Raw genomic sequence first — 25,860 nt, 5'->3', positions numbered from 1 at the left:
GTGGCAAAAGGAGAAATGAAAGAGTAGAAAAAAATTATGACAAGTGGGCATTTGGATTTTCTCTAATCTTGTACCCCTTCATTTATCTCCATGATGGAAGTAGCAAGCGATGAAAGGCAGGAAACTTCCTATTCCCCAAACGTGTGTGTGTGTGTGTGTGTGTGTGTGTGTGTGTGTGTGTGTGTTATTTTAGTGAATAGAGCATTAATTGCATTAGCATTACAGCTGGGTGATTTCCTGTCAACCAAAAGTCTGGCGCCAACAAAGGGGAAATTTCCAAAGTCTTGAAGTGTGTTATTATTTTGTGTTTTTCAATTGACATCAACCGACATTGTGCATAAGAAATGGCATGACAGAAGGACGAAAAGACAGGTGTAAGCATCAGGATGCTGGTGCTGAAGAAAGATGGGCAGATTGCACTTATCGTGTTAAAATGCTCATGCTTAAAACTGTGATTTTGATTTGAGATAAGGGTTTTCATTCTAGGAAATCCTTTGATTCATTTATGATCAATTTGTGATGATGTAGTGATGTGCCCTGCAGCCATCTGCAATGAAAAGTGAATGAATGGTTTGGTTGTTTTTTTTTCATTCTGGGTGTCTGTTTGAGTGCACAACCTCACCAATACACGAGGAGAAATTAAGTTCACACATCCTACTCTTATAAAAAAAATTGCTAAATAACTCACTACACTTGACTGTGTAACTATCTGTGTAGCTGTCTGCATATTGGCCAAAAAATTTGATTTCAGTGCATCACTAACATTATATATAAATAAATATATTTATTTATTTTTTCCGCTAACGTGATCCATAAAACTCCACAACCACATCCTAATTTTCCTTAAAAATACCACATACCTGGGGGGGGCTGGCGAGCCGCAATGGAGTCCGACGCATTCTCGGGAGCTCCCGCGGAACTTCGATCACAAGAATATATTAAAAGACATTTAAACTCAAAAACAAAAACTAAGTACAGCAACTGCCGGACTAACACTACACGGCAAAGCGGGGAAGAAAACCCAACGCAGATGGCAGCGAATCTTCATAAGTACAACTATGAAGCTATGTCGACCACAAGGCCTCAAACCGCCTTGGCTAAAAGTCCAGAAAAACCCGGCTCCACCCAACCGGTACTTGAAGTAAGTACAGGCATGTACACCACAACAATTAAAGCCGACATCCTCTCCTTGTTAAGAAAAGAAATATAATCTGCAATAAGAGGAGCTGAAGACCTTGCGAGCAAAGGACTTTGAATCACTGAAAAAAGGATTACTGAAGTGAAAACCGAGATAACTACAACACGGCAGCTATCCGCTCAGAGGTGTAACAGGTGCAAGCAAAAGTAAAGGCTGTCAAGGAAGGGCTGTTGGCGTGGTCAGACGAAGTCACTTCGGTGCAAACTACAGTAACGGATCTCTAAAAGCAAGTTGAAATTCTAAAAGCAAAATGCGACGACATGGAAGGCAGGATGAAAAGGGGAAACATTCGGATCACTGGAGTGGCGGAAGAGCCAGGACCAATTTCCCCCACCGCAGTGTCCAAACTCCTTAAAGAGTTTCTTCACCTGGACAAAGACATGCTGATCCAGCTCTCTCACCACAGCCTGACGCCGAGAACTTAGACCCGGAGGCAAGCCCAGCGTAATTATTGCGAAGCTACACAACGAGATGATCTAGACATCCTGAGGAAAGCCAGAAACTGTGGTGGCCAGCTCAACTACAAGGGGAATGCCATCGCTATATTCCCAGATTACACCACGAGTGTGGCCAGCGCCAGAGCAGCGTTCACACCCGCCAGGAAAATGCTTCAGGGAAAACCTGGAATCCGCTACGGTCTGCTGTATCTGGCCAGACTCCGCATCACCAACAAGGGTGAGGAACAGGAGTTTGTGGGTGCTGTGAAGGCGATGGACTACATAAAGAAAAATATCCTTCACGAGGGGGAGTCGGAGCATTAAAGAACAATATCCTTTAATGGTATTCAATTCAATTCAAAAATACTTTATTAATCCCAGAGGGAAATTGAATGATGTAGTAGCTCAGAATAAAAAGAATAATCAAGTCATCAAAGAATTATTGTATATTACAATGGCTGTTAGCAGGAAGGATCTCCAGTAATGGTCAGTGTTGCAGCGAAACTGAAGAAGCCTCTGACTGAAGACACTCTTCCGTTGTCAGACAGTCTTGGGAAGAGAATGCTCAGGGTTGTCCATCATTTTCTTGATTCTCTGGAGAATCCTTCTTTGCATTATCTCCTCCAGTGGTTCCACAGTCGTCCCCAGAACAGAACCAGCCTTTTTTATTAGGCTGTTGAGCCTTTTCAGGTCCCTGCTTCTGATTCTACTACCCCAACAGACGATGGATGAAGAGATTACACTCTCAACAACAGACTTGTAGAAGATGTGCAGCATCTTGCTAGAGACATTGAAGGACCTAAGCATCCTCAAGAAGTGCAGTCTGCTGTGTCCCTTCTTGTAAATGGCTTCGCTGTTCTTTCTCCAGTCCAGTCTGTTGTCCAGGTGAACTCCAAGGTATTTGTATTCCTCAACCACCTCCACTTCTTCTCCCATGATGGAAACAGTGTTTGACTCCACCCTGTTTCTTCTGGAGTCTAAAATGATCTCCTTTGTTTTGTTCACTTTCAAGGTCAGGTGATTGTTTCCACACCATGCCGCAAAGCACTCCACTAGCTCTCAGTACTCACCTTCCTGTCCATCTCTTATACACCCGACAACTGCAGAGTCATCTGAGTATTTCTGTATATGACAGGTCTCTGATTTGTTCTGGAAGTCTGAGGTGTACAAGGTGAAAAGGAATGGTGAGAGTACAGTCCCCTGTGGTGCTCAAATGTTACTGATTGCCTGGTTTGATATGCAGTTCTTCAGCCTCACAAACTGTGGTCTGTTTGTCAGGTAATCTTTAATCCAGGAGATAGTTGAGGCCCCTACCTGTGTCTTCTGGAGTTTCTGGCAAAGTAAATCAGGCTGGATTGTGTTAAAGGCACTGGAGAAATCAAAGAACATGACCCTCACAGTGCTGCCTGCTTTGTCCAGATGACAGTGGGTTGGTTGAAGCAGCTGGATGATGGCATCTTCAACTCCAACTCCATGGCGATAAGCAAACTGCAGCGGGTCCACATATGTCCTAGTTTGCTTATTCAGGTGGACCAACAGGAGTCTCTCCAGGACCTTCATGATGTGGGATGTCAGGGCAACCAGTCTGTAGTCATCATTGACTGATGGGCGAGTTTTCTTTGGAACTGGAACAAGGCAGGATGTCTTCAACAGGACTGGAACCTTGAGGGTGAGGTTGAAGAGGTGCTGCATTACTTTGGTTAAATAAATCAGTTGTTGAACCCCCCACTCCTCTGTTTGGTCTCCTTTCTTATTACAGCCCACCACTTCCAGTCTGGGTTGTAACAATCTGCAGACAGATTTCTGAGTATCTCCTCCTTTGGTATACAGATCCTCACTGAGCCATGTACTGTGAACAAATAGTTTCTCCGTGATATTATCCAGCAAGGTCTTGTTTTTGTCAAAACAAGGGTGAGGTAATGAAAAAATAGAAATATTTCAATAAATTAACATTAAAATTATTTATATGCATAATTAAAATAAAAAAAACATGTTTTGAAATATATAAAGTGCACCAAACTTGACTCAGTCCATTCAACAATTCTAAATGGACAATTATGTAACTCATCAATTAATTATTTGAAAGGATAATTTGTCAATTAAATGCTGAAAAAAACTAAACAATACATTAATGAGGCAAGAACTTTTTAAACTTGAGCATACCTACACCCACAAGTCTATTTTACCTGGTTAAAACCATCTAGCTTATGTGCACTTTTTAAAACACTGCCCAGCAAACATTCGGACATTTAATGACAGTTGAACGGTCACAACTGTAAAATAATATCACAGGAATTAGGAAAGAATAATGACATCAACTCTATGTTCCTTGGCCGGACTCGAACCTGGATCCTCCAGAGTGAGAGTCACCCGCTCTCCCAGCTGAGCTATGACAGCAACTGCTGAATCTCAGATTTTTTTTATATAGATAGGTAGAGAGTAAAGTGCGGGGTAAACTAACCAATCAGAGGACAGGGAAGATCTGCCACAGGCCACGCCTCCAGAGTGCCAAAAGCCCTCACAGCCGAGCGAGCGGAATTAGAAACCGAGCGCGCAGAGGCTGCCGAGCGCGCAGAGAGGCTGCCGCGCTCGCACGTTTTCCTCTGCCGTGTGCTCGTTGGCAACGCGCGTACGCAGGTTTGTCACTTGTGCACATGCTTGTGCGCTCACAGACACAGTTTGCTCCCTCTCAGTGCACAAATGACCTCTCGCCATGTATATTTTCGCTCGCGAGTCCCGTACACGCGCGCGCTGCCATGTATATTTTCGCTCGCGAGTCCCGTTCACACGCGCGCTGTGGACCCAATGCGCATGCACGGGTTGTGGCACGGGTCTGACGCGATATACAACAGCATCTGTGATTAACGTACGTGCTCTGGTAGTCCAGTGGCGAGATCGTTTAACTTAAGTTTTGCTTTCCCCTCAGCTGGTGCTGGTTCGATTCTCGGTGAGGTCGGCAACAATCCATTTAGCCAGCTGAAACATTTAATTTGTTTATATTTTAGTTGTAATGTTTATTTTCAGCAAAATATTTATGTCTCTAAAAGTTCTTTGAATTTGGTCGTTCCTAAACAGTATTTTAGTTGAAACTCTGCTCACAAATGGACTCACACTGGCTAAATAAACAAATAAATAAATAAACACATTAGTCATTATATGTTAAAGGGTATACCAGTAAATTGTTGTAAACAGTACTGGCAAGTGTAGCTAGAAATGAGGAAAAGGGGTTGTAAGCTACCTAATATTTCCGCTAGTGGGAGGCGAACCTGCGCAAAACTGCATGTCAACCTGACTCCATAAGCACTACACCACCACATCTGATAAAAGTTGGGTGGCGTTACATTTGATTGTCCTATCCGGGGTGTCTTTGTAGATGGTATGTATGATTTTTCCGGCGGTGTCTCAGAAGAAGTCATTTAAGAAATAATTTGTCAGAAAATTCACAGAATATCCAGATTTGAGAACCAAGACCAGACTCGCTTCGGGGGAGGAGACCAAATTGAAGCTGAGATGGGAAGAAAATGCATGAATGAGGCCAAAAATGGCTTTGGCGTGTTTCTTATGAGGAAATGACAATATAACATGATTAAAAGTTCCAAAAGTTTGATTTTTAATTATATGGAACCTTTACAAAAACTGTTCAATTAACTTCTCAACTCCGTCCTCAATTTTTTAGCTATAACACCCTCTTTGGTTCCAGAATGCTATCAAGTCTGACAACTAGAAGGAATTGGACTGACTCTTATGGAATGGGCGGGGCTGATTCTGGAATGGGCGGGGCTGACTCTGGTGCAGCTCCACCTTCTGGTGCAGCTCCGCCTTTGTGGTTCTGCAGCGAGCACCACTTGGATTGGTTGGGGACAGGCGAGGAGGATGCTGGGTTTGTTCCTGAACTGAACCTATTGAAGAACTTGTTCAGTTCATTGGCTGTGTCCAGGCTGCCATCTGTGCAATCCTTCCTCTGCTTGAAGCCTGTGATCTTCTTCATCCCTGACCAGACATCTCTCATATTGTTCCTCTGTAGTTTGTTCTCCAGCTTCTTCCTGTATGCCTCCTTGCTGTCTCTGATCTTGATCTTCGGTTGCTTCTGTATACTCCTCAATAATTCCCCGTCTCCCTCCTTGAAGGCTCTTTTTTTCTCATTTAGCAGATTCTTCAGTTCATTGGAGATCCAGGGTTTGTTATTAGCAAAGCATCACACTGTTCTGGTGGATAAGATGTTGTCCACATAGAAGTTTATATAGTCAGTGACACATCCAATCATAGCATTGATGTCCTCTTCATATCCTTGGCAGAGACTCATCCAATCTGTGGTCTCAAAACAACCCAGCAGGGCTTCTTCAGCATCCTGTGACTATTTTCTCACAATTCTTCTTGTCACAGGTTGCCTCTGAACAAGTGGTTTGTATTCTGAGCAGAGAAAAACAAGATTGTGTTCTGATTGTCCCAGAGGAGGCCTAGTTTTGGACATGTATACATTCTTTACATTTGTAAAACACAAATCCAATGTCTTGTTTTCTCTGGTGGAGCAGCTGACAAACTGATGAAATGTTGGAAGTGCAGCAGAGAGCGAGGCATGATTAAAATCACTAGATAAAGCCACAAATGCATTGGGGTGCTGGGTTTGGGGCTTAGCGACAACGGAACTGATGGCATCAAATGCACTTTCAGCAATGGCTGAAGGTGGAATATAAACGGTTGCCAAGTCAACACTTGTGAACTCTCTTGGCAAATAATATGGGCGAAAACTTACTGCGACAACTGTTGTTCAGTCAGGAATCCTGGCAGAGAGACGCTGGAATCAAGGATATGGTCCTGCAGCCACGTCTCAGTGAAACACATAACACTGCACTGCTGATACTCTGGCTGAGTCCTTGAAAGAGCTTGGAGTTCATCCATCTTGTTGGCCAGTTATCTCACATTGCCCATTATGATCGATGGGAGAGATGGTTTGAATTTCCGTTTTGCTCCCGCTCTGCACCCACGCTTCTTGTGTTTTAGCTCATTTGGGATTTGTGGCTTCAGTTGATGTATTATTTCAGCCTTTCCAATGTTAATCAGCTGCTCCCAATTGTAAACCAGCTTGTTGCCATGGTTACACATCAAAACAAATGCTCAAAAAGTGAAAAAATAGCAGGAAAGAAAGCCAGTCCAACGCAGGGCAACACAGACACACAGGACAAATAATCACACACACTCACACCTAAAGCTTGGTTTATGCATGACGTGTCTGCGAGGTTCGAACGGCTCCGCGCAGCAAAATTGCGTAATTTTAACAACCACGTCCCTCCACCGCACCTCCACACGGCCCAAACTTTCTGCACCTAGGAAATTTTCTAACCACGCGGACAGTCGGACGCGGAAAAACATGGCGGACTGGCAAGAACTAGTATGGCAGAGGTTCGTAAATACAGACATTTGTATGATTGAGCTCTCAAAGATCACCGTGATCAACATGTTGTTAATAATTCTTGGAGAGAAATAGCTCGCACTGTCGGAACAGACGAGGACGCTGTTAAAAAAGCTGGAATGCCATGTTGTAAACAACAGTAATTTTTACTTCTACTATGGTGTAGTGTTGGATGCATGCTGTAGAGCTCCATGCTGCCCCGTTCAGTTTGGGAGAATATTGGCTTACCGCAGAGACAAGCCGCATGAACCATAAATGCTGCAAGTTATGATGCGCGTTCCATCCGTGAGCCGCATCACCAAGCGGAAAGTAAATGCGTCAAGCATAAACCAAGCTTAAGGGCAATTTAGACAGACCAATTAACCTAAAAGTCACATTTTTGGACTGTGGGAGGAAGCTGGAGTACCCAGAGAGAACCCACACATGCACAGAGAGAACATGCAAACTCCATGCAGAAAGATCCCAGGACGGGAAGCGAACCCAGGACCTTCTCGCTGCAAGGCAACAGCTCTAACCACTGCACCACTGCGCAGTGTCATGAGGTTCTTCTGTACACCTGAAATTACAGCCAAATTCAGCATCACACATCTAAACAAATGCTGGAGAAACTGTGGCCCACAGATTGGCAATCACATCCACATATTTTGGACATGCCCAAAACTGGAAGTATACTGGAAGGAAGTAATTGGAATGCTCAATAAAATATTTGGTGAAAATATAGCAATGGACCCAATGGTGGCCATACTGGGTCTAATACCAAAAAGTGTTGTTGGAAGAGCCAAAAAATATCTCTTACAGATACTCCTAGCTACAGCACTTAAATGCATTACAATAAAGTGGTTAAAGCCTGAGCCCCCATCACATAACATGTAGATTGAAAAAATAAAGGAAATGTATCAAATGGAACAAATAACATATTCCCTGAGACTTCAAAAACACATATTCAATAAAAGGTGGAGACCTGCTATCGACATACCGGTATAAGGATATTATGTTCCTTTTTTGTTTGCTTGTTTGTTAATTATTATTGTTTCAACTGTCTCTAATTATGTTACTTCTATTTTATTTGTGTCCCTCGGGTATGCCACAATGCTACTCAGTGCATGATACAGCATGTGTAATGAAGACAATTCTGTATGTGATTTATGTGAAACATAAATAAAAATTAGGTAAAAAAAAATTTAATTTTACCACAGAGCTGCTGAATCTCACACCAAAATTCATATTCGCCAGGTGTGTGTGTGTGTGTGTGTGTGTGTGTGTGTGTGTGTGTGTGTGTGTGTGTGTGTGTGTGTGTGTGTGTGGGCGCGCGCGCGCTCCTCAGGAAATTAATCAAAATGCAAAACAGTCTCTAGCTTAATTTCTCAGTGTTTATGCAAATAGGTGTGTGTTTCTTTTTCTCCTTCTGTGTGTGTGCAACCAGTGGAACAGTGAGTAGGTGGAATCTGACATGGGCAACAACCAGAGAAAACACACACACACACACACACACACACACACACACACACACACACACACACACACAGGATTATTCATGAGAATGATTTGGTTTGCACAAAAAAAGCACGATGATTACTTTTAGGCAAGAACTGGAGTGGAATTCTGAAATACCCAAGGATATTTTCAGGCTCTATGTGACACCTTTCTATTTGTCTCTTGGTGTGTGTTGAATATTATTTCAGCAATTTTTTTAAAAGTAAAGAGAAAAACGTAAACTCAATCTAATCCTGTGTTGTTTTTTTACTGGTGCGAAAGAAATTTATATCAATTTATGTATTTTCTTTCAATAGTAATTAAAATGTATGGTCTAAACTAAAAATGTTCCATAAATGAAGAGAGGTGTTTGAGTAGTTTGTGATTATTTTGTTGTTTCAGTACTTGATGGAGTTTCTGAAGTGGTCCTCTGCAGGATTCTTCACTGTGCAGCTGTTGAGTAACCAGACGTCTGCTTCTGTTGGGTCGTCTGTAGGAACAGGAAGACTTTAGTTACTCTTTGTAGAATAAACACAACATCCACAAACAGTCAAAACATACTGTACAAACATAAAAATGTGGTTCATCACAAAACACATTCAATTATTTTCTTTAGTTATTATAAACCCTTTTTTTTATCTAAATTTGGGACCGAAATGTTTTAAGGTTAGATATTAAATTAGGATACTTTTAGACATCTACCATTCAAAAGTGAAATAATAAGCTACAATTGCCTTTATCTTCTAACATTTAAAGTCTATCTTGTAAGCTGTTTTACAATCATAAACATCCTTCTATTTGGTGGAAAAATAAATTCATCACACTTGTCTGAGTTTGGATAACTCTCAGATGTTATAATTTGTCTTTAGCTGTGCAAAAAGGCTGCCGCAACAAAAATCTAGCAAATTTCTGTCACGTGACGTCGTGAAGTAGCACAAAATTGTGGGTGAATTATTGCTGTGATTCTGGCGACATCCCCTGGTAAAGCTTTGTGTAAACTGCCACTAATGAAGTGTCTTCTCCCTCCTACGTCACTTCCGGTATTTTACCAGAAGGCGTTTTTTCAAGCAGGCCATGAGAAACCCACTTGGAGGCACCAAAACATGCTTTTATAATTACAACTCAGTCGAGATTACATTCAAAAGACTCCTTATCCAGCTATTCAAAAATGCTTACATGGGTTTTGTCATTTTTTGCTGATGATGTTATTTTGTTTTTGTTTCTTTACTCTTTAACTGCTTGATGTTAAAAACACAATCAATTTCAAAAACTTCAAGTTACACAGCAAATTGAAGTGTTACTTTTCCAGAGTTAGAGTATGTAGAGTTATTTTTACACTGCAGTTTATTAATACTTTAATACACTTCCCGTGTTGATAGAGTGACTCCTGCTGGTGTCAGTTGTTCAAGCAGGATTGGTGAAGAGTTTTTTCCTGTCCTTACTAACTCTCTTGGTGTTTATTTGTGATTGAGTCTCCATGGTTCGCATTTCACGTAGCGCGCGTGCTTAAATGATGTGCGTCTGAGGCCAAAGGAAAGTTTTCGGCGGGACAGCCCTCCATTTTATTTGCAGAGCGGTGGAAGAAACAACAATTTCTCCACCTGAGAGTAAATCTGTGAGGCTTGTTACCAGCATTCAGACATCAATTCTGTTTGCTTCACAGCCAGACAGGACACGGTTAAAAAAGAAAAAAGAAAAAAAAAGAAACAACGATTTTCCAGACAACGCAGCTTACAGGTAAGGCATATATTGATGGAATTTTAATTTCGAAGACAACGTTTAATAAACTGGCTGCTAGAACTGGTACAAATGTCCTCATTATCGCCTGGCTTTTAGTTTAGGAGGAACTAATTTGCCATTTCTAACTAAAGACAATGCAAAATATGTATATACACAACTCCCAATTTTAAAATGCAGTAAATAAATGGCATGGAAGATGTCTTTAACTGAAGCTGTTTAGCAAGAAACCCAGGGAATACTTTATGTTGTATGCCAGCAGTAATAGAAAATGTGCTTTGCAGTGATGGGATGAGCTAATTTAACATAGCTGTTTTTTCCCCAAAATACTAGTTTTCTTTTTGAATTGCAGTTCTGCTGACTCCTGCCTTTACACGCTTTAGCAAACGTGGAGAATGCATTTATTCCCAGAATTTTTCATAAAGCTAATCCTAAAAACATTGAAGAAAACCTTGAAGACCCAGGCAGTGTCCACTCTAGTGGCGAGCGTGTTTACAAATCAGCCAACCTAGGAGTGCCACTTTATTTTCCGCATTGATGGCGACATTTTCCCTTCGGACTTCCTAAGCTAGGAAGAGTTGAAAAGCAATTCCCTGCCATGGACAACAGAGGGCATTGCGCTTTCCTGAGGTATCATGCCACCATTATGATTGATCGCTGCAGTTCTTCTCCATCCTCAGTCTCGATCAACGTTATTTGAAAAAAAAAAATGAGTTGACATTACATCCTTGTCTGTTCGTGCAGCCAGCCACGCAGCAAGTAGTTACCATTTTATTGTGAAATCAACTAAATAAAAGCGATTAAAGGCTACAGATGGGCTTGTTTTTACTAACTTCACCGGAGTTTCAACGTGTGTAAACGATCTTTTTCAATTCAATTCAATTCAATTCAAAGATACATTATTATTTGCCGTCCATCATGGCGAACGGGGCAGTCCCATAAGTGGCGTGACGTCACATGAAATGGGTCAATATCGACGCAGATGGAGAAGTATAAATCCGGCTCAAAGACTGATAACTGGGTGTTTCTTTGGAAGGAGCCTTGAAAAGCTAAGCTAAGTAGGAACAATCAATTTCAGTTGGGGAAACAAAATAAATCTGGACTAAAGATGAGAAGGTTTCCACTGTGCAAAGGAATGCATATTAAGGTTATTGCTATATGCTGGCTGCTGTGATTCTTCTTCTTTTTTTTTCCCAGACGATGCTTTTCAAAGTGCAGTATATAGGAAAAAATCACTATATAAAGCTCAATGCAGTCTCATATTCTACATTACTCAGTCAAGGTATTACATTTTTTTTTCATTTGGGTTCACCTGCTTAAAATTATACATTTTACTGTTTTTTTATACAAGTTAAATTCTTAATCTTTGAGTAGGCAATGTGTTAAATATTAGGTAAATTTGATTAAACTACAAATTGTATACTTGAATAATTTAAGCTTCTAAAATAATTTCATATGCATTTACAGCCAAGGAGAAGTCTGGCATCCCTGATGATAAAAGGACGTATCCTGTGGATGAAACTGGGACAGAAGTAGATGAGGATGTCTTTACTGATGTTCTGGAAGAGAAATCAGACATTGTCTGGACCCTTATTGATGCCTCTTCTGTAGAGGGTAGCACTGTTAATAGCTGCATCTTATTTTATACATCTAACTAAAAGTTAAAGGTTATTACTGACACTTCATGATTTGTTTTCCCCCTTCTTTAACTCATTCACTGCCACTAGCCACGTTTACATGCGCATATTTAATCGGATTGAATGCCCAATCAGATCGAAAATTCTGCATGTAAACATGTCGATCCGATTCGGCCCGATCAGATTGAAATTTCAATCCGACTGAGAGAGGTGGTTTATTCCATTCATCATTCTGATTGACGTGCATGTACACAGTCATTCGGATTGTTGGGGTAAAATAATGCCCACTGCGCATGTGTGCAACAGCGAGCGGGCCTCTCCGCTGTCATTTGGACTGCCTGACTTCAAAAATGACGGCGTAACTAACGAGCGGCGGCTTTTAAATCCGACGACAAGCCATCCCCGTTTGAGTAATATTTAATTGAGAACTTGCATTTTGTGGAAGTAAAATAAAAATCTGATTATTGCACAAATCATTCGACAAACATGTTCAAATCCGTACTGGAAATACGCAGGTTTATTGCGGGGGTTGCAGCGCACGGATCCCCGTTTCTGTCAGCTTTGAACGCAGCAGCTTCTGCAGCAGGTGATGGAGACGCGCTTGTAAAGAACACAGGATAATATGGGTTTTACAGACCTGATTGGAGGCTGATGTTGGGTAGGAAAACGTCCACGGTTAAATACTCAGGACGACAGTAAAGTCCGTGTTAAAAGCACGTAAACGCAGATGACCTGAGATGCGGTTCGTTAATGATGAACACAGGCTTCTAAAACTTTCTGAACATCTTCTGTTATTTTGTTTGAACAGATTTTTCTCAACAGTTTCAGCTGATTGTCACATTATTAATAATAAGCCACAACAGAGCTCAGTAATAAAACATGAGTGTACCCCCCCCCCGCTCTGTGCCACAGCGCAACAGCACAGCTGTCACTTCAAACCCGCGGACGAGCTGATCAAGAGGCAGCGACATAACCCTCCCTTATTTTAATCAACAATAAAATGCAGCAAAGCCTATATCTGCAGTTATTCACTGAAGAAAACGTAACTTCTATGAGCTAAATAAAAATATTAAATTGAATAAATGGATCAGGAAAGCAGGAAGAATAGTTATTTCTGTTTTTACATTTTTCATTTCATTTCATGGCGTTTGTTTACAATTTTTCTTTCGGGAAAGGCAACTCTGCGCATGCTCAACCTATTTATTCGGATTAAATGCTTGGTGCATATGTACGCACGGCATGATCGGATTATTTCAGTTCGTGTCCATGTGGACAGAGATTCGGAAATTCCGATCAACCAAGATTTCAATCGGATTGAGGAAATTTGGCACATGTAAACGCAGCTAGTGACGACTAAAGTCGTCATTTTAGATCCAACCGTTCACTGTCAATGATGACTAAAGTCGTCATTTGCAATTTTTTACTGTTTGAAAATCGGAACGATCCCCTGCACTGAGAGAACAAACATCTCAGCCCTGAAGCCGATCTTCATCCGCATACCTCACGTGATGAGGAAGCAGAACATCAATGTGTTAGGAGATCGTTTTGGGCCGTTCCTGTAAAAAAAAAGTAAGGCGCGAACCGGAAAAGCGTCTGCCGATCACAATTCGACAACGGATTATGAAAGAACGGATAATGCTGAAAACACGCAGATTCTTCCAGATGTAAGAGGTGAGTCTCCGCTTTGTTTTGGTTGTCTTGGCATCTACATCATCCTAGCACACAACGTTCTGTGACTCTTAAAAAAAACAGTAAAAACTGTGATAAATGCTGGCAGCGAAGGCCGTTAGCGATCAGGAAACAGCTGGCAGTGAATGAGTTAATGTTTCAGTTCAATTCTGAAGCCACATATATAATTAGTTTCTTAATTTAGGCTAAAATGATTTAGTGGTTGTCCAGTACTGATCTGTATTTCTGTTTTTCCTTAGAATCTTCGGTGCAATCCTCATGCACAGACACGCTCTCCTTGTCATCTTTTTCATCAGACAGCGAGTTGTCTGTTCTGTCCCCTAAAAGACGTTGCATTGATGAAACCATGATGATGTCCCCATGAAGAGACAAAATGATGACACTTCTTTACAAGCCAAAGAGGTGACATTTTCAATTCATTTAAATAAATTACCTTTATTTTATTTTGTGTGAATTTGTTTCTAAATGGAGGCTGATAATAGGGAGGCTAAGTCATGCCCATCTACTTCTGGACCACGGGTCCCCAGAAGAACGAAAAACTGAATGCAAGTCAATGGGGCTAAAAACGCTATTTTCTAATTGCGCTTGTTATGTCGTCGTCGTCTTCCTCCGCTTATCCGGGTCCGGGTCGCGGGGGCAGCATCCCAACTAGGGAGCTCCAGACCGTCCTCTCCCCGGCCACCTCCACCAGCTCCTCCGGCAGGACCCCAAGGCGTTCCCGGACCAGAATGGAGATGTAACATTTGTAACCTGTTCAGCACTTTGGTCGGCTCTCATGCCGTGTTTAAATGTGCTATACAAATAAACTTGGTATGGTATGGTATGGTAACCACTCCAATGTGTCCTGGGTCGACCCGGGGACCTGCTGCCGGCAGGACATGCCTGAAACACCTCCCCATGGAGGCGTCCAGGAGGCATCCTGACCAGATGCCCAAACCACCTCAATTGGCTCCTTTCGATCCGGAGGAGCAGCAGTTCTACTCCGGGTCCCTCCCGAATGTCCGAGCTCCTCACCCTATCTCTAAGGCTGAGCCCGGCCACCCTACGGAGGAAACTCATTTCGGCCGCTTGTATCCACGATCTCGTTCTTTCGGTCATTACCCAAAGCTCATGACCATAGGTGAGGATTGGGACGTAGATCGACCGGTAAATCGAGAGCCTGGCTTTCTGGCTCAGCTCCCTCTTTACCACGAGAGATCGGCTCAGCGTCCGCATCACTGCAGATGCTGAACCAATCCACCTGTCGATCTCCTGATCCCTCCTACCCTCACTCGTGAGGTAGGACCTCTCCCCCGACCCGGAGTTGGCAAGCCACCCTTTTTCGGTCGAGAACCATGGTCTCAGATTTGGAGGTGCTGATCCTCATCCCAGCCGCTTCACACTCGACCGCGAACCTACCCAGCAAGAGCTGAAGGTCAGAGCTGGATGAAGCTAAGAGGACCACATCATCGGCAAAAAGCTGAGACGAGATTCTCCTGCCACCAAACTCGACACACTCCACACCACGGCTGCGCCTAGAAATTCTGTCCTTAAAGGTAATGAACAGAACCGGTGACAAGGGGCAGCCCTGGCGGAGTCCAACCCTCATCGGGAACAGGTGAGTTATGTGCCATGGATTTCACATGATGTCCGTGAATTTTAAAGATGCATTTTGATACCAAGAAAGCGCTTATTTCCTAATGGGAGGAAATGTTATTTTAGATTTTGTGTGAAAATAAGTCCAGGACTACTAATGAATTTCACGAAAGTGACGTCATCAAACCAGACACAGAGAAAAACAGAGGGAAAATGGCTGTAAGTTCAGCAAACTTCAAATCCTTCCTTCAGGCGGAGAAAACACCATAAATCTGGTTAAGTAGCAGCTACGCTACGGGAGAAGAGATTCTGGTGACGTCATATATGCGACGTGCTGATGTTTGATTTGCAGTCATTCTAATTACGAACATTTACAAGCTGATAAATCTCAAAGTATCATTTGGGGGCAAGTGTCTAGTGTTAAAACAACACTGGACACTGGAGTTAAACAAATACCACTAGAATAGTGTGGAATCTTTAACACTTTGAGAGTATAAATGAACTCTTTGGAAGATTTCATTTGACTTTTGACAGAGTACATTTATACTCTCAAAGTGTTTAAAATTATACTCTCTTCTACTGTTATTTGTTTAACTCCGGTGTCCAGCGTTGTTTTAACACTGGACACTTGGACCCAAATGATCACCGAGTTTGGTGTGAAATTTAGTCTTAAAGTGTTGAATATACACTTCCCAATTTGCTTCATTTGAAGTTCAAAAGCCTTTTTCAGATTGTCACAGCTACAGGAAGATTTTAAAGGTCCTTAAAACTAGGCATGGCATTTGGGATGCTGGAGCCAAGCCCGATGCTTACGGAGTGGCAAAAATGTATTAACCGTAATAACACTATGTTGATAACTTCTCCAAAAAAAAAAAACGTTGAAAGTTTTCTGATGGCACAAATCTTTGCTGAGCAATGAGAATCTGAAGTACACTTGAAAAATTCTGGTGTTAAAGCAGAGTTTTTTGTGAGAAAAAGACCAGGCCTTGGTAAAACAATGCTGGCAAACCGCTGCATGCATGATTCATGTTAACAAATACGTTTAAAAGCAAGTTTTACCTTTAGTTTTCATCCTTGCAATATTAAAGTAATAGCTTTAAATGTTTTGATGGAATGATGCCATTTCCTGTCATGTTTCACGCTACTGTGCATTGTGAACATTCTTGTGAAGCTTGATTTTAAGAAAATATTTAATCAAATGAAATCACAATTTCTGTCATAAATGTCAATAATCACTCTTTTCCTAAAATCATTCGGTCCTAATATGTGTGAACCCAAACATTCAAGTAGTCTTATCAAAACAGTGAGCTAGCGTTAGCCTCACTATCAGCTAGAAAGAAGTGAATTTATTAGACTTTGTAACTGTGTTGAACCAGATGGTTAAAATGTTTTAAGTTCATTTGTGACATTTTTGTAACTAATCTGTCACACAGTAGGTGAAATTAAATGTATTTAAATTATTCAACAAGATCACAAAAGTACGACGGTGGCAAGGAAAACACGGCAAAGCGTCACACTCAACAACACCAGGATCTACGGCGCGTTAGCAAAGGGAAACATCAGGGCAGCTCTGTTTCCCACCTTGAACCAGATATTTCAGTTGGGATTCATTTCCCAGCTGCAGCATGCTCACACCCACACACACAAACATACTGTAATCCCAGAGTTAGTTAATCTGATATACACCAACCGTGCTTTCAGTGAAGAATGCAGAAAATCCAAGAACGTAAAGAAAGAGGAGATTAGGTGTCTCAAAGCCAGCGGGAGACCACTTCATTCACTCTTAACAACAAAATAAAACCCTGTTTCTGGACCAAAGGCAAACAAACCAAACTATAATAATGTAAAAATCATAAAACAGATGATATAAGAACACAGAGAGAAATGCTGACGGTAAAATTGATGGATGTTTTCAAACTAACATGTCTAAAATATGCCTGAAAAGACGAACAAAACAAAAATCTACAGAATTTTTGATATTCAGGTAGCTACAGCACAGAGTGGCACAAATAAACAGTGTAAATATCGTAGGGGTGAAATAATCAATGAAATTAAAAAACAAATAAGATCCAACACTTCCTCATTAAAATGCCTGGTGTGTGTGTGTGTGTGTGTGTGTGTGTGTGTGTGTGTGTGTGTGTGTGTGTGTGTGTGTGTGTGTGTGTGTGTGTGTGTGTGTGTGTGTGTGTGTGTGTGTGTGTGTGTGTGTGTGTGTGTGTGATGGGTTAGATTTGGCGTATCTGGACAATTCTTTAGTGATTCATCTATAAATGGAAATACATTTTTAAAGAAGTAAACAAGACCTAAATCTAAAAAAACACTGTTTGTGTGAGTATGGTGAAAAACTGAGAAAACAAGATGAGAGGAGAGAGAGGGAGGGAGAGAACGTTCAGCTGGCAAAAGGTGCTGATTATGCCTCTTTTTATTTGTCTGACAACAAACACACACACATGAAAGGCGGTGGTGGGAGTGGTCTCAGCTGTGCGGCTGCTGTCTCCTCGCTGTCCCGGGGGAGTTGTCAAAACTGACAATAACAAGTTCACCATCAGTTTAAAATGCACACAACATGCGTGCGCACACACAAAACAACTGAAAAGCAATCACACTGACAAAGTTAGAAAAACTTGTCTGCATACAAATTGCACAAAGGCTGGGTCTCCAGTATAAAGTGTGCTGTGATGCAAATATGCTGCTTTTTACACGCCTGACACTGACAGCTATAAAGTGTTATTTATAGATGAATCTGATATAAAAATGAAAATTCTCTCCTGAAGCAGGAGCACACCATCAAGGATGCATGAAGGTATTTTTATCAGCAGGTGGCAAATTGTTCCATCTACTGTTGTTTAATTCGAACTTATATCATTAAACATCACGTTGCTTTTTTCTCGGGATGCTCCGATCCAATGATGTGATTTTAAAAATATCGAAATCAGGTGAAAAAGATTGGATTTAACCTTCGAAAGCAGCAAAAATGACTTTTTAAATTCATCCTAGATAGAGATTTTAAATAACACTGTTTTAGTTTTATTTTCAACAAGTTCTTCGAAGTTCTCTGTTTCTTTTACAAAAACAACTCAGTAACGTCACACAATTTACAGCAGGCAGGGATTCAGACTCCAAGGTGCAGCTGTTAGCCAGCAGGCTAACACAGAGCTAACATGTCTCAAGGAGAGCTAAAATGTCTGCAGCTTGGTTGTATTTTAAACCAGACAGCGAAGGCAAAGCAACAGACACTTGTGATGTCTGCATAAAGGGCATTTAACAGCTCTGTGATTCGTTGCCTTCAAAAAGATAACTTTCGCTTTCAGCTTTCCCCTTCGAGCGTCAACAAAGCAAATCACCTGTCTCCATTAGCTCCCAGTTTGCCACAGACTCAGTTCACAGCAAACTCAGACAAAAATACGAAGCCGGCCAACAGAGAAATACTCTAATGAATAAGTTAAAGTCAAAGTCCCACTAGTCATCACACACTGACAAAATTTCTCTCTGCATTTGACCCATCCCTGTGGGGAACGGCAAGCTGCAGCTGTGGCTGCACTCGGGAACTATTTTGTGCCCCCCACAAAATAGTTTTGTCCATCATTTTGTGCTCCTTTCCTGTTTTGCCCGCCTTCCTCTCCCGGCAACGGACAACAACTTCCGGGGTCAGATGCGCTGCTTCGTCTCTACCGCAGATGTAGAAAATCACCAGGAGCATTTCTCCCTCCATAATGGAGCTTCTTTCAGATGTTAGGAGAGCTGTTTTAGTGGTAGCAGTCTCTCCTCCGTGTTGGTCTGTTTGTTGCTGGGTGTTTTTGGTTTATTTAAACTTGGTAACTTGAACTTAACGTTGGTAAAGCTACTGTTAGAATTTTTGCTAACAGCTTCTTGCGTTTGGATAAGCTGTTACGTGTTGGTTTAGAGTTCATCTTTTTTGTGGTGCAGATCTCCCTTTTATTACATTTAGAGTGTTGTGGGTTTTCGGTTTGGTTTAAAATATCACCTTGAGTTTGGTTTAACCGCCCAGTTTAGAGTTTGGACCTTTGGAGATCCTTATTTTGGTCCAGAACCCAGTAAGCTTTGCCCAGTGGGACATCCCTAGTTATTTGTACTTTTGTTGTAATTCCCGACAGGCAGAATTAGTTTTATTATTCCCAACCTGTGGATGGAAAGATGTATGATTTTTTGTAGTTGTAAATAAACCTGATCATCATTTTAACTTTTAAATCCCGCGTTATTGTCCCTTCCCTTTTGCACACGAGCCAAACTCCCCAGAAAGAGTCGTAACATCACTCGCCTCACGCACATAAGTGACCAAAACAAAGCAGCATGGAGACACCGTCTCCAACCACCTCTCAGGCAGCAGCCTGCACTCCCAAGTTCTACACGTCACCAGAACATAACCAGCCGCAACACAATAAAAGCAGTGTTATACAAAATGGAAGGCCTGTAGAGTTTATTCTCTTACAGTAACAATTTATGAATTTTTTTCAGGAATTTATTAGAGATTTTTTTCGTCGTCGTCGTCGTCTTCCTCCGCTTATCCGGGTCCGGGTCGCGGGGCCAGCATCCCAACTAGGGAGCTCCAGGCCGTCCTCTCCCCGGCCTTGTCCACCAGCTCCTCCGGCAGGACCCCAAGGCGTTCCCGGACCAGATTGGAGATGTAACCTCTCCAACGTGTCCTGGGTCGACCCGGGGGCCTTCTGCCGGCAGGACATGCCCGAAACACCTCCCCGGGGAGGCGTCCAGGAGGCATCCTGACCAGATGCCCAAACCACCTCAACTGGCTCCTTTCGATCCGGAGGAGCAGCGGTTCTACTCCGAGTCCCTCCCGAATGTCCGAGCTCCTCACCCTATCTCTAAGGCTGAGCCCGGCCACCCTACGGAGGAAACTCATTTCGGCCGCTTGTATCCGCGATCTCGTTCTTTCGGTCATTACCCAAAGCTCATGACCATAGGTGAGGATTGGGACGTAGATCGACCGGTAAATCGAGAGCCTGGCTTTCTGGCTCAGCTCCCTCTTCCCCACGACAGATCGGCTCAGCGTCCGCATCACTGCAGACGCCGAACCAATCCGCCTGTCGATCTCCCGATCCCTCCTACCCTCACTCGTGAACAAGACCCCGAGATACTTAAACTCCTCCACTTGAGGTAGGACCTCTCCCCCGACCCGGAGGTGGCAAGCCACCCTTTTCCGGTCGAGAACCATGGTCTCAGATTTGGAGGTGCTGATCCTCATCCCAGCCGCTTCACATTCGGCCGCGAACCTACCCAGCAAGAGCTGAAGGTCAGAGCTGGATGAAGCTAGGAGGACCACATCATCCGCAAAAAGCAGAGACGAGATTCTCCTGCCACCAAACTCGACACACTCCACACCACGGCTGCGTCTAGAAATTCTGTCCATAAAAGTGATGAACAGAACCGGTGACAAAGGGCAGCCCTGGCGGAGTCCAACCCTCACTGGGAACAGGTCCGACTTACTACCGGCTATGCGGACCAAACTCACGCTCCTCTGGTAAAGGGACTGAATGGCCCTCAACAGAAAGCCACCCACCCCATACTCCTGGAGCGTCCCCCACAGGGTGCCCCTGGGGACACGGTCATAAGCCTTCTCCAAATCCACAAAGCACATGTGGATTGGTTGGGCAAACTCCCATGCCCCCTCCATCACCCTTGCAAGGGTATAGAGCTGGTCCACAGTTCCACGGCCAGGACGAAAACCACATTGCTCCTCCTCTATCTGAGATTCAACTATCGATTGGACCCACCTCTCCAGTACCTTGGCGTAGACCTTTCCAGGGAGGCTGAGGAGTGTGATCCCCCTATAGTTGGAACACACCCTCAGGTCACCCTTCTTAAAGATGGGGACCACCACCCCGGTCTGCCACTCCCTAGGAACTGCCCTCGATGACCACGCAATGTTGTAGAGACGTGTCAACCATGACAGCCCTACAACATCCATAGCCTTGAGATACCCAGGACAAACCTCATCCGCCCCCGGGGCTCCGCCGCTGTGTAGTTGTTTGACTACCTCAGCAACTTCTGCCCCCGAGATCGGACAGTCCATCCCCAGGCCTCCCAGCTCTGGTTCCTCCTCGGAATGCGCATTGGTGGGATTGAGGAGCTCCTCAAAGTATTCCTTCCACCGTCCGACTATAGCCTCAGTTGACGTCAGCAGCTCCCCATCCCCACTGTAAACAGTGTGAGCGAGTTGCTGCCTTCCTCTCCTGAGGCGCCGGACAGTTTGCCAGAACCTCTTCGGAGCCGATCGATAGTCTTTCTCCAAGGCCTCACCAAACTCCTCCCACGCCCGAGATTTTGCCTCGGCAACTGCCACTGCTGCACCCCGCTTGGCTATCCGGTACCTGTCTGCTGCCTCCGGAGACCCACAGACCAGCCACGCCCTGTAGGCCTCCTTCTTCAGCCTGACGGCTCCCCGAACCTCTGGTGTCCACCAGCGGGTACGGGGGTTGCCACCACGACTGGCACCGGCCACCTTACGACCACAGCTAGCAACAGCCGCCTCGACAGATTTTTTTTGTTTTTTATTAATTGTGCAATAAAAATTTAATCATTAGATTAATCGTCTAAATAGTCATTAGAATAGTCGACTATTCGATAAAATAATCGTCTGAATAATCGTTTTAAAAATAATCGTTTACCCCCAGCCCTACACAAGTGTCTGTTGCTCTGCCTTTGCTGTTCGGTTGAAAATATCACTAAGCAGCAGACATTTTAGCTCTCCTGAGGAGCAATGTTAGCTCTGTGTTAGCCTGCTTGCTAACAGCTGCACCTTGGTGTCTGAATCCCTGCCTGCTGTAAATTGTGTGCCGTTACTGTGTTGTTTTCATACAAGAAGCAAAGAACATTAATGTAGAAGAATTTGGTTACATTAAAACTGAACCACTGATATTCCATTTGAAAATCTCTATATCAAGATGAATTTAAAAAGTTATTTTTGCTGTTTTAAAAGGTTAAATTCAATCTTTTTTGCCCAATTCCGAAATTTTTAAAATCACGTGATCGAATCAGGGCATCCCTAGAAAAAAGCAAGATGATTTAAGTAAACATGTGTTAGAGTGAGTGGAAGGTGTTGTGCAGGGCCAAAGCACCACATGCAGCTGCATACTGAGGGATCAATGCAATTCCCAAAGAAGCAAAAGTGAATCCTTAACAACAACATGGATGTTTTTATTATTATTTTCATGCTTTGCTAAAAAAGTATCAGATCGGTACTCGGCATCGGCAGAATCTCGAAATCAAATGACTCCCAATCGGATCGGGAGAAAAACAACCCGATCAGAACATCCCTACTCTTATTTTCTCAACATTCTTGATCTACAGATTAAAACATGGCTGGTGGTGGTCGGAGGGACCGGTGACACCAGTGATCGGCAGCCTCGCCTCTGTCAGTGCGCCCCAGGGCAGCTGTGGCTACATTGTGGCACATCACCACCAGGGTGTGAATGTGTGTGTGAATGGGTGAATGACTGATTGTGTTGTAAAGCGCCTTGGGGGTTCCAGGACTCTAGAAGGCGCTATATCAAATACAGGCCAAAACATGCCTAAAATCAGAAAGGTGATGAATAGTGTCTTGGGCCACGCCGGAATGCATTCAGCACTCTGTTAGGTGAGGTAGAACTCTAAGAATGAGTATAAAGTGGAAACTTCTCAATGACCAGGCCACAATGCAGCTTGGAGCTGTAAATACTGCTACAACACTTCTCCACACTTTACCCTGGGCCCTAACCACAAGGATGGCCCATCTTAAACCTACTACAGAGGATTTGTGCAAGCACAGACCTACAATGTACTTATGGATTATCTGGAAACTACTGTTATTTTTAGACCACACCAAGACCCCGCAAAGACCATCTGTATTCTAGCTGACTTCTCTTTCAACATAGAAAGGTCTCACCCCCTCTGAAGAGGTTATTCGGTACCTTTACAGTGGGGCCAAAAAGTATTTAGTCAGCCACCGATTGTGCAAGTTCTCCCACTTAAAATGATGACAGAGGTCAGGAATTTACATCATAGGTACACTTCAACTGTGAGAGACAGAATGTGAGAAAAAAAATCCATGAATTCACATGGCAGGATTTTTAAAGAATTTATTTGTAAATCAGGGTGGAAAATAAGTATTTGGTCACTTCAAACAAGGAAAATCTCTGGCTCTCACAGACTTGTAATGTCTTCTTTAAGAAGCTTTTCTGTCCTCCACTCGTTACCTGTATTAATGGCACCTATTTGAACTCATTATCTGTATAAACGACACCTGTCCACAGCCTCAAAGTCAGACTCCAAACTCCACTATGGCCAAGACCAAAGAGCTTTCGAAGGACACCAGGAAAAGAATTGTAGACCTGCACCAGACTGGGAAGAGTGAATCTACAATAGGCAAGCAGCTTGGTGTGAAAAAATCAACTGTGGGAGCAATTATCAGAAAATGGAAGACATACAAGACCACTGATAGTCTCCTTCGATCTGGGGCTCCACGCAAGATCTCATCCCGTCGGGTCAAAATGATCATGAGAATGGTGAGCAAGAATCCCAGAACCACACGGGGGGACCTGGTGAATGACCTGCAGAGAGCTGGGACCACAGTAACAAAGGTCACCATCAGTAACACACTACAACGGCAGGGAATCAAATTCTGCAGTGCCAGACGTGTTCCGCTGCTGAAGCCAGTGCATGTCCAGGCCCGTCTGAAGTTTGCCAGAGAGCACATGGATGATACAGCAGAGGATTGGGAGAACGTCATGTGGTCAGATGAAACCAAAGTAGAACTTTTTGGTATAAACTCAACTCGTCGTGTTTGGAGGAAGAAGAATACTGAGTTGCATCCCAAGAACACCATACCTACTGTGAAGCATGGGGCTGTGAACATCATGCTTTGGGGCTGTTTTTCTGCTAAGGGGACATGACGACTGATCCGTGTTAAGGACAGAATGAATGGGGCCATGTATCGTGAGATTCTGAGCCAAAACCTCCTTCCATCAGTGAGAGCTTTGAAGATGAAACGTAGCTGAGCCTTCCAACACGACAATGATCCCAAACACACCGCCCGGGAAACAAAGGAGTGGCTCCCTAAGAAGCATTTGAAAGTCCTGGAGTGGCCTAGCCAGTCTCCAGACCTCAACCCCATAGAAAATCTGTGGAGGGAGTTGAAAGTCCGTGTTGCTCGGCGACAGCCCAAAAACATCACTGCTCTCGAGAAGATCTGCATGGAGGAATGGGCCAAAATACCAGCTACTGTGTGTGCAAACCTGGTAAAGACCTATAGTAATCGTTTGACCTCTGTTATTGCCAATAAAGGTTATGTTACAAAGTATTGAGTTGAATTTTTGTTATTAACCAAATACTTATTTTCCACCCTGATTTACAAATAAATTCTTTAAAAATCCTACCATGTGAATTCATGGATTTTTTTTCACATTCTGTCTCTCACAGTTGAAGTGTACCTATGATGAAAATTACTGACCTCTGTCATCATTTTAAGTGGGAGAACTTGCACAATCGGTGGCTGACTAAATACTTTTCTGCCCCACTGTAAGTGTTGTCTTACAGCAGGGGTGGGGAACCCTGGTCAGTGGCGGCGCCAGGGGGGCGCTATAGCTACCCCTGGATTAGTCATTGCACCCCCATAGCACCCCCAAGTAAATATTAGATTCTTTTTTTTACAATTTAATTTTAATTTAACGTGTGGATGTGATAACATTTAACCTACAAAACAAAAATAATCAGTAACTTATCATATAGATAGTAAAAACTTAAACCAAAACAGGAAATTGATGTTAACCTTTGACCTCATTTTCCACCTGTGAACGAGTGAAAGGTAGAGCTAGTGGTAAAATGGCTCGGTTTGTTGCCTAAATTTCCACGGGTTCAGTCAGAAACTAATGAATGTTTGGAAGTGATCTCAGACCCACAAAAACCTACGGATCTGGATAAAGAGAGTCAACCCTCAACCGCTGCAGCAGTCGAGGGTTTTGCCGCTGGAAATGCTAACACTAACGTTAGCTAACCTTGCAACACTATAGATGGTTTTCTGTGTGGCTGTATGTGTTTATGATTTCATGGAAAAGTCAGCGATTGTTCATATGTTTATGATGTATATTAATGATTGTTTCAGGTGTTGTTGAGGTTTTGTGCACGCATGTGTATCTGCTAGTGTTGAAGGTGTTTTAGAGAACAATAGGTACGCATGACCACTTCCTTCATAGCACCCTCAATAAAAAGATTGGCTCCTTCATAGCATCTGCAGAGAAAATTTTCTGGAGCCGTCACTGACCCTGGTCCATCGAGGGCCGCTATCCAGCATATTTTAGTTTCAGCCCTGCATCATCACACCTGATTTCAATCAGCAGGTGATTAACAGGCTTCCGCAGAGCTGATGAGCTGCAGAGCAGGTGAATCAACCACTGAATCAGAAGTGTTGGAGCAAAGACATGCAGGACACCGGCCCTCGAGGACCCGGGTTCCCCACTCCTGTCTTACAGAGAAAGATGCATAAGCCGTAGTGTTTTTTTTCCCTTTTCAACTGGCCTGAATCGTAAAAGAAAACCAGGAAGAGTGATTTCCTTGAAAGAGAGGAAAGAGCATGCAGCATTTTATATTTCTCAAACAAACATCAGATTACACAAACCCCATGTGTTGACAGGCAATTTTAAATTCCTTGTGAGGACATTTAAGTCAATATTTTCCCTTCATCTCACTGTGAGA

At 43.1% G+C, this 25,860-nt stretch overlaps 1 protein-coding gene across 1 annotated transcript in view; it reads right to left on the bottom strand.

The window, feature by feature from the left end:
- Nucleotides 1-25,860, bottom strand: part of cdkal1 (CDK5 regulatory subunit associated protein 1-like 1) — a 355,999-nt gene that overhangs the window by 283,789 nt on the left and 46,350 nt on the right. The window contains exon 4 of the mRNA XM_015949107.3: nucleotides 8,924-9,008. Within this exon, the coding sequence (XP_015804593.1) occupies nucleotides 8,924-9,008 (85 nt within the window). The remainder of the gene's footprint in view (nucleotides 1-8,923; nucleotides 9,009-25,860) is intronic.

The sequence above is a fragment of the Nothobranchius furzeri genome, chromosome 5 (assembly GCF_043380555.1).
Source record: "Nothobranchius furzeri strain GRZ-AD chromosome 5, NfurGRZ-RIMD1, whole genome shotgun sequence".
Taxonomy (NCBI): Eukaryota; Metazoa; Chordata; class Actinopteri; order Cyprinodontiformes; family Nothobranchiidae; genus Nothobranchius; species Nothobranchius furzeri.
This window is presented reverse-complemented; position numbering and strand designations above follow the sequence as displayed.